Source organism: Papilio xuthus, unplaced genomic scaffold, assembly GCF_000836235.2.
Source record: "Papilio xuthus unplaced genomic scaffold, Pxut_1.1 DF828142.1, whole genome shotgun sequence".
Taxonomy (NCBI): domain Eukaryota; kingdom Metazoa; phylum Arthropoda; class Insecta; order Lepidoptera; family Papilionidae; genus Papilio; species Papilio xuthus.
This window is the reverse complement of record NW_013530507.1, coordinates 2,193,766-2,208,109: the sequence shown is the minus strand read 5'-3', so window position 1 is coordinate 2,208,109 and position 14,344 is coordinate 2,193,766. Positions and strand designations below refer to the sequence as shown.

General features: G+C 33.1%; 4 protein-coding genes across 7 annotated transcripts; 2 read left to right on the top strand and 2 right to left on the bottom strand.

Annotated features, from left to right (window-relative positions):
* Positions 1 to 288: 288 nt before the first annotated feature.
* Fcp1 (RNA polymerase II subunit A C-terminal domain phosphatase Fcp1) lies at positions 289 to 6,073 on the top strand. Its single transcript, XM_013307651.1, has 11 exons — positions 289 to 600; positions 1,183 to 1,330; positions 1,494 to 1,631; positions 1,855 to 2,105; positions 2,403 to 2,545; positions 3,035 to 3,377; positions 3,709 to 3,944; positions 4,129 to 4,274; positions 4,600 to 4,758; positions 5,028 to 5,211; positions 5,592 to 6,073. The coding sequence occupies exons 1-11, from the start codon at positions 338 to 340 to the stop codon at positions 5,708 to 5,710; spliced, it is 2,130 nt and encodes a 709-aa protein (XP_013163105.1). The 5' UTR covers positions 289 to 337; the 3' UTR covers positions 5,711 to 6,073.
* Positions 6,074 to 6,170: 97 nt separating this feature from the next.
* Positions 6,171 to 7,191, bottom strand: mRpS17 (mitochondrial ribosomal protein S17). Its single transcript, XM_013307652.1, has 2 exons — positions 6,807 to 7,191; positions 6,171 to 6,578 (listed from the first exon to the last, which is right to left on the bottom strand). The coding sequence occupies exons 1-2, from the start codon at positions 6,930 to 6,932 to the stop codon at positions 6,219 to 6,221; spliced, it is 486 nt and encodes a 161-aa protein (XP_013163106.1). The 5' UTR covers positions 6,933 to 7,191; the 3' UTR covers positions 6,171 to 6,218.
* A 239-nt stretch (positions 7,192 to 7,430) lies between these two features.
* Positions 7,431 to 9,286, bottom strand: Pex11ab (peroxisomal biogenesis factor 11ab). Of its 3 annotated transcripts, none has more exons than XM_013307189.1 (4): positions 9,171 to 9,265; positions 8,731 to 8,847; positions 8,465 to 8,580; positions 7,431 to 8,380 (listed from the first exon to the last, which is right to left on the bottom strand). In XM_013307189.1, the coding sequence occupies exons 2-4, from the start codon at positions 8,784 to 8,786 to the stop codon at positions 7,836 to 7,838; spliced, it is 717 nt and encodes a 238-aa protein (XP_013162643.1). In that variant the 5' UTR covers positions 8,787 to 8,847; positions 9,171 to 9,265; the 3' UTR covers positions 7,431 to 7,835. The 3 variants fall into 3 exon arrangements, with proteins under 3 accessions (XP_013162643.1, XP_013162642.1, XP_013162641.1); XM_013307188.1 differs by having other exon boundaries at positions 7,432 to 8,380; positions 9,196 to 9,286; XM_013307187.1 differs by lacking the exon at positions 9,171 to 9,265 and adding an exon at positions 8,981 to 9,123 and having other exon boundaries at positions 7,432 to 8,380.
* Positions 9,287 to 9,625: 339 nt separating this feature from the next.
* Positions 9,626 to 12,561, top strand: nito (RNA-binding protein spenito). 2 transcript variants are annotated; one of them, XM_013307361.1, is made up of 2 exons: positions 9,626 to 9,798; positions 9,899 to 12,561. In XM_013307361.1, the coding sequence occupies exon 2, from the start codon at positions 9,925 to 9,927 to the stop codon at positions 12,175 to 12,177; it is 2,253 nt and encodes a 750-aa protein (XP_013162815.1). In that variant the 5' UTR covers positions 9,626 to 9,798; positions 9,899 to 9,924; the 3' UTR covers positions 12,178 to 12,561. The 2 variants fall into 2 exon arrangements, with proteins under 2 accessions (XP_013162815.1, XP_013162816.1); XM_013307362.1 differs by having other exon boundaries at positions 9,626 to 9,821.
* The last annotated feature ends 1,783 nt before the right edge of the window (positions 12,562 to 14,344 follow it).

The following is a 14,344-nucleotide window of genomic DNA, read 5'->3' as shown; positions in this document are numbered from 1 at the left end:
AGGGTTAATTACCTAATAAAATAATAGTAAATACCTTGTGTTGATTAAAAACTGAAATGTATCAATGTGTTGAGATTAAACTAGGGCACGATATTAATTTTAATACTATACCTTAGAGAAAACAAGTAATTCCTCTAAGTTTAAACTTGGGTATTTCAAATAAATATCTTCCATAAAATAATAATTAAATATGTTGTAATTAAGTTATAGCAACATTACTTTCATGTGATAGATGTTTTTTTGACGTATGGAGTTATAATGACTTCAATTGATTTTTCAAGAAATGAATCTCATTGGTTGATATTAACAAACCGCCAAAATTGTGTCATAAGAACCAATGAAAATCCTCCATCCAAGTTTTGAAGCACTATTTCCGTTCAAGATGGCCGAAAAAACTATGCCTATTTTTGTTCCAACAGAAAAGCCCCTTAAAGTGATAAAGTGGAAAGTTAAACAAGGTACTGTTGTATCGCATGGCCAAATACTCTTTTTATATAGCGACTCTTCGGGCAAAAGTAGTGTACCGCAGAAATTTAAAGCTGCCTGTGGTGGTACTATCTTGTCAATCAAGGTGAAAGAAGGCGACATCGCCGAACCTGGGTAAGTGACGTCACATTACTTAATACACGTTTTATTGTTAATTGCTTTTTTTCTGTACGTTTTGCTATTTCTTTCATCGCGATATTACTTTCTGGCAGGTTTATAAAATTTACATTATTTATCGGCATGTTTGACAAGAAATCTAACATATTAAACTACAATTACTTTAGCGCGGCAAAATACAAATTTGTGAAATATACTTTTTAAACTTATTGCTAAGATATTCAGTATTAAACTGATATATAAACACGGCTAAACACTCACAACACAGCCGTGTTTATATATCAGTTTAGTATAATGTCTCACGAAAGTTTGAATAATTTAATATTCGGTATTACTCATTACGTTTTTAATTCTACATCTTAAGAATTTAAAATATTGAAAGCTCGCAAGACATATAATAAATAACTAACTACTACTAAACTAAAATATATAACAACAATATCTGTTCTGTAAATAATGTGTTGTAAAGTAAACAGAATTGATTATCACTTTCTACTTTTTTGTAGACATGTAAAATTTGTTTTGTATAAAAGTGGTAGTTTATATTTTTATTCAGTGAAATAATTATTGATTTTTCAGGGGTTGTGTGGCAGAATTAAAAGAATGCAAACATTCAACTGTGATGAAAGAAATGTGCGCGGAATGCGGCTCCGACCTCCGTAAAGATGAACGTGTTAAAGGCGAAGTTGCCAGTGTTCCAATGGTGCATTCCGTACCTGAATTAAAGGTACAGTCAAAGAATTTAATTCTCTGGCCACATATAATTAACTACTGTGATTAAATTTTGTCTATGATTGATGATCTTTTGAATACTACTATTTAAAAACAGTAAAATATACATACAACTAAGCTTTAATTATATTTAAATTGATATAAATGTTATCTTTCAGGTTTCTGAGGAATTGGCTCTTAAGTTAGGACGTGAAGATGCTGAACGTCATTTAAAGAATAAAAAACTAGTTCTACTTGTTGATTTAGATCAAACATTAGTGCATACAACAAATGATGATATACCACCAAATTTAAAGGTAACAAAACTTAATGATTTTCTTAATTTCCATTTTTAATCTATATCTTATGTTACACTAGAGGATTATTTTTTAACTGTATGTAAAAAATAATTTAGCTTATTCTACAATATATATTTATAAATATTTAACATTTTGGCAGCAAACTAATAGTGTCCGAGGATGCTAAACAATAAAAAAAAATTACTATGCACACAAAATGTTTAATTTATTTTGTTTTTAGGATGTTCTGCACTTTTTCCTCCGTGGACCCGGAAATACTGGAAGATGGTGTCACACAAGATTAAGGCCTAGGACTAAAAGTTTTCTAGAATCCGCTTCCAAAAAGTATGAACTGCATGTATGTACATTTGGTGCCAGACAATATGCACATGCTGTTACCGAATTATTGGATCCAGAGAAAAAATATTTTTCACACAGAATACTATCAAGGGATGAATTTTTCGATGCTAGAACAAAATCTGCTAATTTAAAGTAAGTTATAGACATTTTTCATGAAATTTACTATTTTTAAATAATAAAATAGAGGAGTTTGATTGTTTCAAACACATACAATTTATCTGTCTGACTACTTACTAATTTAATAAGTGTGTAAGTTTGGATGGTTATGGATATTTGTTATTAAGTATCTTCAAAATGATTGATCAGAATTCGATGAAATTTGTCAGAGATGTAGGACATAGGAGAAAAGCATAGGCTTACTAAGTTTTTTAACTCTACATGGATAAAGTTAGCAAAATGTAGTTTTAATGATATTTTAACAATTTTTAGGGCTTTATTTCCATGTGGAGATAACATGGTGTGCATTATAGATGACAGAGAGGATGTATGGCGTAATGCAGCTAACTTGATACAAGTTAGACCTTATTCATTCTTTCAGTCTACAGGAGATATAAATGCACCTCCACCTTTAGGTAAGTTACATACAAGTTGTTTTACAAATAATATGAAAGAGCAATATTCAGTTGTTATGCACAAGTTATGAAAAATGTTTTAGGCATTTCAAAGTTAAATTAATTTGTTTTTATATGTTGTTTTATTTAATTTCCTGTTGAAAAATATACATGATTAGACAATATACTAATGTACTAAATGACATAAAATCAGTATGAGTGTAGCTATTTTTATTTTGTCCTAAGCAATTTTATTTTCAAACAAAAGTTACCGATGGTTTAGTTTTTTATGGACTAATAACGAATATGGATTGAGATACCAGTTACAAATTAGTATTTTCGTAACTTCATGAACAATCCAAGAGCATTGATTTCCTTTTGAAGACTTTCTTTTACTCAAGCCTTGAAAGAAAGACAGATACAAGGAATACAATTTCATTCATACTGTTTTAATTGAATACAAATAATAGTATTTTATGTTAATGTTATAATAAAAATTGTACATTACAGATAATGAAAAGTCAAAACAAGAAACAAACAATATTAAAAATGGTGGTCAAAAACCTAATCAAGAAATGCCAACATTAGATGATGAACCTGAAAAGAAAGAAGAAACTAAAGATATAACAAATGATGCAGACAAAAAAAATGACATACAAAATGGCAAGATATCAAATGAAGTGACAGAGAATGGAGAAATTAATACAAAAGTAAAGGAGAATGAAAATGAAGTAAATAAAGGGTCTGCCGAAGCTGAACCACAGTGGCCCGAACCAAAAGGTGGAGAGATTGAAATAGATGATCCAGATGATTATCTTATATATTTAGAAGACATACTTAACAGGATACATCAGTAAGTACTTTGCCTTATTCTGTTGAGCCATGCCTTCATATGAAAAATTCTATAACTATATATAAATTGAATATAAATAATATAATATATATAAATTGAAGGTTTCTGAAACTAAAATCTCGGTATAAATTTGGCCTATATCTAGTTTTAATTTAACACCTAAATTATGTTAATATATTTACTGTATAATTTAATTTCCTCAGTTTTGTCCAAATTATGATATAAATTGAAGTGTTATTGCGTAAATCCAATGTTATTTATGAGCTTGAGTGTATTATACACACTTTGTACCTAAACAAGATTCTTGCTAAAAGTAAGATTTTCTTTTCAGGCATTTCTACGATCTATACGAGAATATGGGACGTAAGCAGATACCGGACTTAAAGACTATAATACCTGAGGTGAAGAGTAAAGTGTTAGAAGGTGTCAGCCTGGTATTCAGTGGGCTGGTGCCCACTCATCAGAGGCTGGAGACATCCCGCGCGTACTTAGTAGCCAGGAGCCTGGGTGCGGAGGTCACACAGGATCTGACGGAGAAATCAACACATCTAGTGGCAGTGCGATCAGGTATACAAATAATTTAATTTTTTTTCTGATCAAAAAACTTTAGCCAGACATTTTTTTTTACTATCTGTTTATTTTTATACTTATAGAACTAATTCATGGTTGTATTATTTGAGTTTGGTTTTTTATCAAAATAGTACTAAAGATTCATTGATAATGCTATTGAAAAAATTTTTTGTTCTTATAGGTACAGCCAAAGTAAATATAGCGCGGCGTATGGCGGAGGACAAACGAAGGAAGTTTTATGTGGTGACACCGGAATGGCTGTGGACATGTGCAGAGAGATGGGAAAGGGTAGACGAGAGACTATACTCATTACAACGAGGTGGACAGGTAAATGTAATAGCAAACTGTTGTTACCTAAATATTTATATCAACAAACAAGTCCCCCGAGGAACTCAAGCCTAACCAAAGTTGGGGATGTACTCTTAACCATGCTAATCTAGTGTAGATAGGTTGATTCAATGTGTAATTTAAAGGAACTCAAACCTTTGTTTATATAGAAAAAATAAGAAACACTTCATATTACATTTAGAGATATTAGACTTACCATACTTAATCAGTACCATAGCATAGATTCCCACCAAAATTTACACTAAGTACCTCCCTTACGACGACTCTCCAGTAATTATATATAATAATTGTATATTGTGTACAGAGCAGCTCGCGGCGGCCACCGGCGCATTGCAGCAGCCCGCCGCCCGCACCGCCGCCGCTGCCCGCGCTGCGCAAGCGCACACCCTCAGGACGGTTCATGGACACCATAAATCCACTGCTCTCATTCTCAAGTGATGACATCGCTGATATGGATAGAGAGGTAAATATGCTTACATACCTCATTTTATACTAACTGCCGCCTTCCAAATATTTGCATTAAGATGATCGATGTTTATGTTAACCGGGTATCAATTGTTAGTTTTTAATTTCTTTGGGTTTTTTGATATAAAATCAATTTGAATGAATATTCAATAATATCAGATTGGTATGTGGATACTTATAATTTTATTACTGAAAAATTAATTTATAATAATGATTTAGCATTGCATAAATATAATGTAAAATAATTTTTAATATTTTTTTTACCAGGTGGAAGATATTTTCAATGAATCAGATGAAAGTGCATCATCGGAAGATGAAGAAAAAGCTAAGAAAGTGCAAGATGATCTTGATGATGAAGAAAATCCACCCGAGGACAAATTACAGTCATTAGAATCTGATAGCTCTCAAGGGAAATCACAAGATCCTAATGCTTCGAGTGACTCAGATGAAGGTAATATCACTTTTATTTCTATACATTTATTTCTATATATATTAAAAAAAACATGTGTAACTTCCAGGCTGTTCTATATATATGTCAAATTTCATCAATATCTGTTTAGCTGTTCTGGAGATACCTTCAAACAATCATCCATCTAAACATTCATCATCATCATCAGCTCACTATACGTCCCCACCGAGAGGCTCGGAGCCTACCCTAAGTTAAGGGTGATTAGGCCATAGTCAACCACGCTGGCCAAGTGTGACTTCTAAACATGTCTAAACATTCACATTTATATATAATATTAGTAAAATTCATGGCAAATTTGAATTCAATAAATATTATAACCAAAACAAATAAATCCATACTAATTTGCTTTTTACTCTTTGTAGAAACGCCAAGGCCACGTAAGCGACGGCGAAGGTCATCAGATGATGTGCCGCCAGATGACGACGACAGTTCTTGGAATCTTATGGGTGCAGCGCTTGAGCGGGAATTCTTAGCAGAATAATGCCAATCTTATTAACATAAGTTATATAGTAATATGTCGCAATACATTTCTCTTTGGTTCATAAGTGTTTTATTTATTATTCACTCTTCTAGCTCAGACTCAAAGAGAAATCAGTGTTTATAACATAAGAGTCTAGTCTATCTGTCTCAAACCTGTTTCCTTGTAGTAAACTCTTGAAGCAATATTAGTTAAGTAGAAATATGTAGTCATTGTCAATTTGTTGAAATAATGTTGCTTCCGTTCTACAACCTGATTACACCTAGAACATAATTTGTTTGAGTCTTGTAAGAATTATTCAACTTGATACCAGGCCAAAAAAATATACTCACAATTAGCTTCAATAAAATCAGTTGGTACAAACTACAAATAACATTTTACTAAAATTAATATGTTACACTAATATGCTTCTATTCCATTTCTATTTTGTATGCTAAACCAACTAATAAAAAATTAAAACAAATATACTTGACTACTTATAATTATTTACATACTACAAATTACAATTAATTTATATAGCGTAAGGATCATTTTCATCAAACACATGAAATTTGGTGTATGTAGGTTTGGAAGTGAAGTCCTTCTTTCCATCTTGCCAACCTCGAGGTGGGGCTTTCTTGTAATTAAATGCAGATTCCAACTTCCCATACAGTTCAGATTGTTTCTCAATGTCTTCTCTATATTTTTCTTTAGCTACTTTCTTGCCAGTAACGGGATCAGTAATATCGCCAAATGGATATACAACCTCTTTTACTTGGTGGGTTATGAGTTTAGTTAGTTTTTGAGGTAAAGCTTCTATGAGGACAATATCTCCTGTTTTGCACACTTTATCAGGATCTGAACAGTAGTAGAATTCATCTTTTCTGAAATACTGAAAACATCAAAAAGTATAACAATAAATAAATAGAATAAGGCATTGAACACTACTATCAGAGTTACTTCATCAATCAATCAGTGTTTATTTACATGGTTATGGTCTCATAATATGAGAAGAAATTAATTATTATTTGATTGAAATTATTGCTTTGGTAAAGAGAGTATCATTAAAAATAGTAAATGCTCTACAAAGAAATAGTAAGGTCTTAAATTTAATACAAACCATCAATAAATTCTCATCTAATTCTAACCGCTTTACTCTAATTTTAGCGGCATTCTGCTTGACTGTGGGTACGCACTGTCCAAGCAATAACAGTTTTCGTACATTATCGGCTATATTACGAGCCATTATAATTTATAAATAAAGTAATACTTAGAATTATTGGTATATGATTTTGAATTTTAGGTTAGAAACTTCAACACTAGGGTGACATAACAGAGAGTGTTGCAAGCTAATACTTAACTAGTTACCAATGAAACGACTTAAATGAACATAAATTTTTACCAACCATCTGTAATTTTTTTGGAAAGGTAGAGTACCGGAGTAGAATAATATCCTACTATTAACTCTCACTACCGAAATTGGAAGAAACTGGCACACTAGCGTACTAACTGTAAACCTGGATAAGCGATATAGTATTATACGCGAACAGTATAATAAGCGAAACACAAATTTCACTATTAATTAAATAAGGCCACAGGATAAACTATATTTTCAAACTTGTTCAATTATTTTATATTTACCATTTATAAGTACTCTAAGATAAGAAGGTCATAGGTCAAACAAATATTATCAAGTATTTTTTTATTCTTATAACAATCCCCATTGTAGTCATATGACATTTAAAAAGTTTTCAAAATAACACAACTTTTCTTGATATTCGTTATAAAATAACACTTAAAATATCAAAAAACATATTTTAAATAATAATTGGCCCAATAAGTGACTATATTCCTTAATCGTTCAAAATTATATCAATTAAATTTTATTACACAAAATGGTAGGTTCTTCACAAATAGTATAGTAAGGAAAACAATAACACAATAATTGCTACTAAATTAAAAATATCCCAGTACCAATATAACTACTAGAAATAATACATCTTTGTTTTTTTTTTAATAATTAACAAAAAAAACTGTATGTAAAAAGTCGAAATTAAAGAAATCATCACATACATAATGTTTATGACAAAGGTGTATACCAACAATAAAATTACTATATCAGTTTACCCTTGTTATGTATATGATTTATTCAAGCTGGCACTAATTTTGTGATAGGTTTTACTAAAGTAACCAATGCAGCAAGAGATGACATAGCTCCTAACACCCCAACTGTGCTCGGACTCAATTTTGTATATCCTAATGCAGTCAATGGAATGAATAAATCACAAGAATTTTTGGCAGTATCAATAAATATATCTTTATGACAATGTAGAATTGCATAGAGGTGTTTCAAACTAGAATTAAAATCGAAATTTCTCACAGGAACGTTAATCAAGTCTGAAGGTTTTAGAAACATAGATTTTTTAAAATCTAAAATATGTAGTATTTCATAAAAATCTCTTGCTAAGTTTGCAATAATTGATAACAGCCAGAATCTGTTTGCTGTCTGACTCCAGCCGTTTGAATCAGACTTTAGAAAACCATTTTTCGATAACCATACTATGTGGTCCGCATACAGGTATAAGGCATGTGCTAATTTACTTGCTGTTAGAGTAAATCGTAAGATTGGATCTTCAATATTTATGGTGCTGAGTGCATTATAGAAAATATCTACACACCGTCCTAGTCGAAGAACTGTAAAAAATTATCAAAATATACTATTAATAAACTTTACTATATTTTTAAACATATAAAGAAGCATACTTTGAAATATTTTACCTTTTCTAAATGAACTTAGAGTATTTTCTAAACTTTTTACTCTGTCAACAGAATACTTATTAGCATTTCTGGATTCAAGCTGATGCCAAACGAGCCGACTTGTATATTGCAACAACCTGTAATAAATATAAAACAATATTTTTCACTATTGAGCCCATTGCATGCTATAAATCACTGTAAAAAAAACTAAAAGGGTCGGTTGTAAATTCCTTTTATAGATAAATAGGTGCACCACAGTAATAAATCAGAACATCAGTATTACTTACCTGGCTATTTTGTCTCTTCCCACTGATTGATTGTTTACTTTAATTATAATATCCATTGTATGTAAAGCAATATTAATTCAGTAGTATCCACATAGTATAGAAAAGGTATTTCCGAATCTGAAAGAAGTTATTTGCAAGTATAATTTCGTCTATATTTTACTTTATAGCAAAAAAAAACATTTTTTGGTGATAATAAATATAAAACTTATTTAAAATGTAATAACTGTCGTCATTATTTATAAAAGCTTACTAAGAGTTTCGGGAATTCAAAAATATGTCTGATATGGAGTAAATTTATAATTTGTTATTAAATATAAGCATAAGTAACAACCAAAACTGATCAAAACACTTGTACTTTTGGACTTGTCAAATGGCCTATAAAAATAAGGAAAAACAATGTTTTGAAAACTGAAAACATTTAAATCGATTTTTATCTTAACTCGAATGAAGAACAATTCAAATCACCGCTAGTGCTGCAACGACTTCAAACATATCGCCATTTTAACAGCGTTGTATAGCCTAAATGTAGTCCAAACGCTAAAAGGCTAAAATGTTAAGTAAACTAATCATGAATATGTCATTTTAATTGAATATGCGTTTAGCAAATTTTTCTTACTTATCCCGAGTAGCCTATTTGGAGTCAAATCGGCTATGCCAGTATGCACTGGTTATCGATTTTATTTAAAAAAATTGAGAGTCAAGAAAATTATAGTGAGATTTCGTGACGAAACAGAAAAAAACTACCTAAGATTTTATTGCTTTTGGCATCTGGAGTGCTAAAAGCTTGTTTATACTTTGAGAGTTTTTAAAGTCTTTTTTGTAAAAAAATTTAAACTTCTTGGCAAAACTTAAGTTTTATGGGGGACAACACTACTGACCGGAACGCGGTGCGGTTGCGGAGCGGATGCGGATGGCGTCCATTTTGTAACTAATGCTTGTCTTGTATTTTGTGACTCATGTTGCAGTGAAGCGTTTTATGTTAATTCATAGTGTTCCCAAGAAGCTATCGTTTGTTTCGTTGATTTGAGGTGTTGTGATTAAAGCGAACATTGGTCGCGATAGTTTGTGGTAAGACTTGATAACTTTGTAAGGTGCAGTGTTATACAATATACAATTTCTTCTGGAACAGACGACATTTTGAAGTGACGTGTAATGTTGTGCATTTCAGATAGTGGTTCACCAAACTGAGCTTTCATGATTGGATTACCGCGTAGCGATAGAGATAGAGATCGTATAACGGTGAAAATTCGTAACATGAAGCGAAGCTCATCAAGGGATAGCATGCCGCGATCGAAGAGGACGCGTAGTAGCATAGGTCGTTATGATGATAGTTCAGATGAACGCGTTACACCAGAGCGCATTCGACGTCGCGTGCGGTCGCCGAGTCCCAGAGGTCGGTATATTTCACCCCATCGCGACGATTACGTACGGTCTAGGGAGATTCGTGAAGATTCCGTACGTCCTTACTACAAAGTTCTTTGTGTTAGCGCACTGCACCCTAAAGCTTCCGATGAAATTGTTAAAGATACTCTTTACAGGGAGTATAAAAAATATGGAGAGTTCACCATCAAAATTTCTCACGAACTGGATGAGCGGGTCGCGTATGTATGCTTCAGGAGTGCAGAAGATGCTAGGGATGCGAAGCATGCCAAGCCGAGAATTATTTTATACGATAAAGTAGCTATTGTAGACCCCGTTTACGAACCTCTTAGGGCTGAATACAGAAGTAGGCCAAGAAGCATTACCCCACCAGATTATGACCGTCCATACTCTTATGCTTGGTCACCAGTCCCTGACCGAAGGAGGCCACCACCAGATGATAGGGCATATGGCATACCACCTACTGTGCCCCCGCACCACAGAGATTTTCGGCCTCCAATGCACGAATATCCAATGGCGGGCCCACATGGACCTCCAATGCATCATAGACCCCCAATGCACCACCCACCCCATCCACATTATATGCCAAGGCCCTACATGCCCCGGCCACACCATCCACCCTTTGAGAAAATGGAAAACAAAAAAGACAAATTTCCTAACTACTTGCACCATGTTCAGCCTGAAGATGATCCTTTAGCTACCAGAACACTTTTTGCAGGTAATTTAGAAATTAACATATCTGATGAGGAACTCCGACGTATATTTGGCCGTTATGGTATTGTAGAAGATATTGACATAAAACGTCCACCTCCTGGTACTGGTAATGCTTTTGCATTTGTTAGGTATCAAACTTTAGACATGGCCCATAGAGCCAAAGTTGAACTTTCTGGACAGTACATTGGAAAATTCCAATGTAAGATAGGGTATGGCAAAGCAACACCTACAACTCGTGTCTGGGTTGGTGGTCTGGGTCCATGGACATCAGTAGCCCAATTAGAAAGAGAATTTGATAGATTTGGTGCCATTAAAAAGATTGAATATGCTAAAGGAGAGGCTCATGCATATATTCTATATGATTCCATAGATGCAGCTCAAGCTGCAGTAAAAGAAATGAGAGGGTTTCCTTTGGGTGGACCTGACAGACGTCTTCGTATAGACTTTGCTGATGTAGGTACAGGGGGTCCTTATAGACCTAAGCCTTATGCTCCACCTGTAGGTGAAGATGGCAGACCTGTTGAAGGATATGAGGGATATGAAGGAGGATCATGGGATGAAGGATATACATATGGATCGGGTTATCGAGGTCGCGGTGGTCATCGTGGTCGTGGTCGGGGAATGTATAGGGGTGCATATCATGGTGCAGGGGACTATAGAGATGAGGAATGGAGGAGGGCCCCAGCAGATGGAGATTACGAGAGTCGAGTCAGGCGATCTGGATCACGTGAGCCGGGAGTCGATAGATCACGATCCCGATCGCCACGTCGCCGCTCTCCTGAAAGTGACTCTGATGGATCTCCTCGGCGCAGTAGTGGAATGCTATCATCGGCTAGAACTCTACCTGAAGTAGTCCGTAAAGCAGCAACAATATGGAATGGTGCTCTCATTCTCAAAAATTCATTATTCCCAACCAAGTTCCACTTGACTGATGGTGACTCTGAAATAATTGATAGTCTGATGAAAGATGAAGATGGAAAAAATCAGTTAAGAATTACTCAAAGATTGAGATTGGATCAGCCAAAATTGGATGATGTACAGAAACGTATTGCTACATCTAGCTCACATGCTATATTCTTAGGGGTGGCAGGTTCAACTGCATCTATAACAAATGAAGACACAAGTATTCAGACAAGGCCTATGCGAAATTTGGTTTCATATCTCAAGCAGAAAGAGGCTGCAGGAGTAATATCACTGTTGAACAAAGAAACAGAAGCCACGGGTGTACTTTATTCCTTTCCTCCTTGTGAATTTTCAACAGAGCTCCTAAAAAGGACTTGCCACAACTTGACAGAGGAAAGTCTGAAAGAAGATCATCTTGTTATTGTGGTTGTCCGTGGGGGCTCTGCCTAACTAATATTTTTTTATTACATAAATTATTTAGCATAAAAGTATTATTTTTAGGTTACGACGATTATTTTTTTATTATAGAGTTATTTTATACTGTAATTTATGTGGCGTGTAGTGCACTGTGGGGTGTTTCTAACTTAGTTTAGTGAAGGTTAAAGTATTGTTATTGTGTAGTGCTGTGAATGTAATTACTAAGTTTGTGAGAAGCAATAATTTTTGCACATATCTAGGTTACATTTATATTAGTTTTGCTAGGATTAACTTTGGACAAAATACTGCAATTGTGTATTAATATTGGCAAAGGCAAGTTATAGTGTATACTTTTATCCAGTGTACGTTAGGTGACTGTGTTGTGTGTGAATATGCAAATAGAATATTAAATCTGAAGTTGTAGTTTTTTTACACCTTGTGAGTAAGTGTATTGCTTAAAAGTGCAGTTTCTATGAATTTGTGAATTGTTTGTGATACATGAAGACGCTAGATTTTTATATTCAAAATATGGACATAAAAATTTAATTTTGAGACTAGGAAAATTATGTGGAGCATAAAAGTGAATTCTTTATAAAGCACAGTTTTGTGGGGTTCTGTGATAGCTTAAGTGGTGTGTTGGTGGTCAGTTTAGATTTAGTAGTTTGTTTTATTTACAATCTGTGATTATTGTGGAAAAAATGGGGTGCCAAATCTGTAAGTAGCAAAACTAAAATGTTTTCAGTCAAAAGATATTACCAAAATTAATATTCTTCAATAATATTAATTAGGGCATTCTACATTCTGTTTTTAAGATTTAATTGAAAAGTCTTTAAAAGACTTCCTCAGTAGTGAAAAATCCTTTTTACAGAAGATAGCAAAAGTAAATTTGATGCTATGCTTTCATAGCATTCTACATTCCTTTAGTAGCAGATGTTTTTCCAGCCTTTATTTTGACCAGAGTAAGAAATTTCAACCCACCGGATAGTCCAATTTTTCAGGAAATGAGATGGGAAGGGGATAGGCAGTATTTTCTCTAAGTTGTTTAGGTGCTGTTTTCTGCTAAAACAAGAAATACATTACAGTCTATATAAAGGTAAATAATAATTATGATACCAAATATAAGAGCACTGAGAGTGGCTAGTGCCTCTTTATTTTAAAATTTGCAAATTCGCTTAATGATTTGTGGAGACACAATGTTGTTTCCAAATTAGCAAAATAAAGTCTTAAATAACACTCTTGCAAAATAATTTTGGTGACTAAAATAGAATTTGCCTGTTATTTACAAATTAAAAAAAAATTCTTACCCTCTTATAGCTTCCAATGAAAATTTAGTACTGAAGGAGTTTGGACTTGCCTGGGCTTTGTCTCCATCTAACAAGGAGTTTTATGAAAGATAGTTTCCAGCCATGCAAGATATGCTAAGACATTGCATTATGTGATTTAGAATAAGACAGTCTAATAAAAAGAAATCTGTTTTTGCAACAGATATTTTCATACGAGAATGGCTTCATATCCCTATCTTATTATTTCTTCCAATTTGTATAAATGCTGTTTTATTTTTTATTAGACCAAGTTTCAATGCAGTTCTTCAAAGTATATATAGTTGCTGTGCCGGCTTTTAGTGTAAGTGGTTTGTATGACAATTATTTTTTTTAAACATTGATATCTTGGTGAGCCAGGTAATACTTATTTCTAGTAAATTTAGTAAAAGTTTTATTTGACTTATTTATTTCTACTAATCAGGTATCTGTGATAGAGTTGGAACATATCAGTATTATCTTCTTAACCTTTTGCATTTTGTTATTGTAATAGTGTTGTTGAATATTCTTTTAATAAATAAATGCTTGATTGCTACATACAGTCTTTTAATTCAACAAGTCCCAAAATAATTAAGTTTCAATTACCAATAATGGCAATAAAATAATGATTCTTTTTCACTTAAAATTAAATCTGAGTAGAGAAAGCTTTTTGAATAAATTCTTGTGGCACACAACACAAATATGACGAAACATAATAGAGTTCAGGCATCGATTCAATGGATGGGGATCAAATTTATAAACGCGCGACTTTGTTATTACTGAAATAATAGCATATGCTTGCCAAAATAATTATTAGTGTACCATATTTCACTAAGATAAATGTCATCAGGATTTTTATACCAAACCTAAATAATACGATGCGCCTGTAGCGTACAGAATAG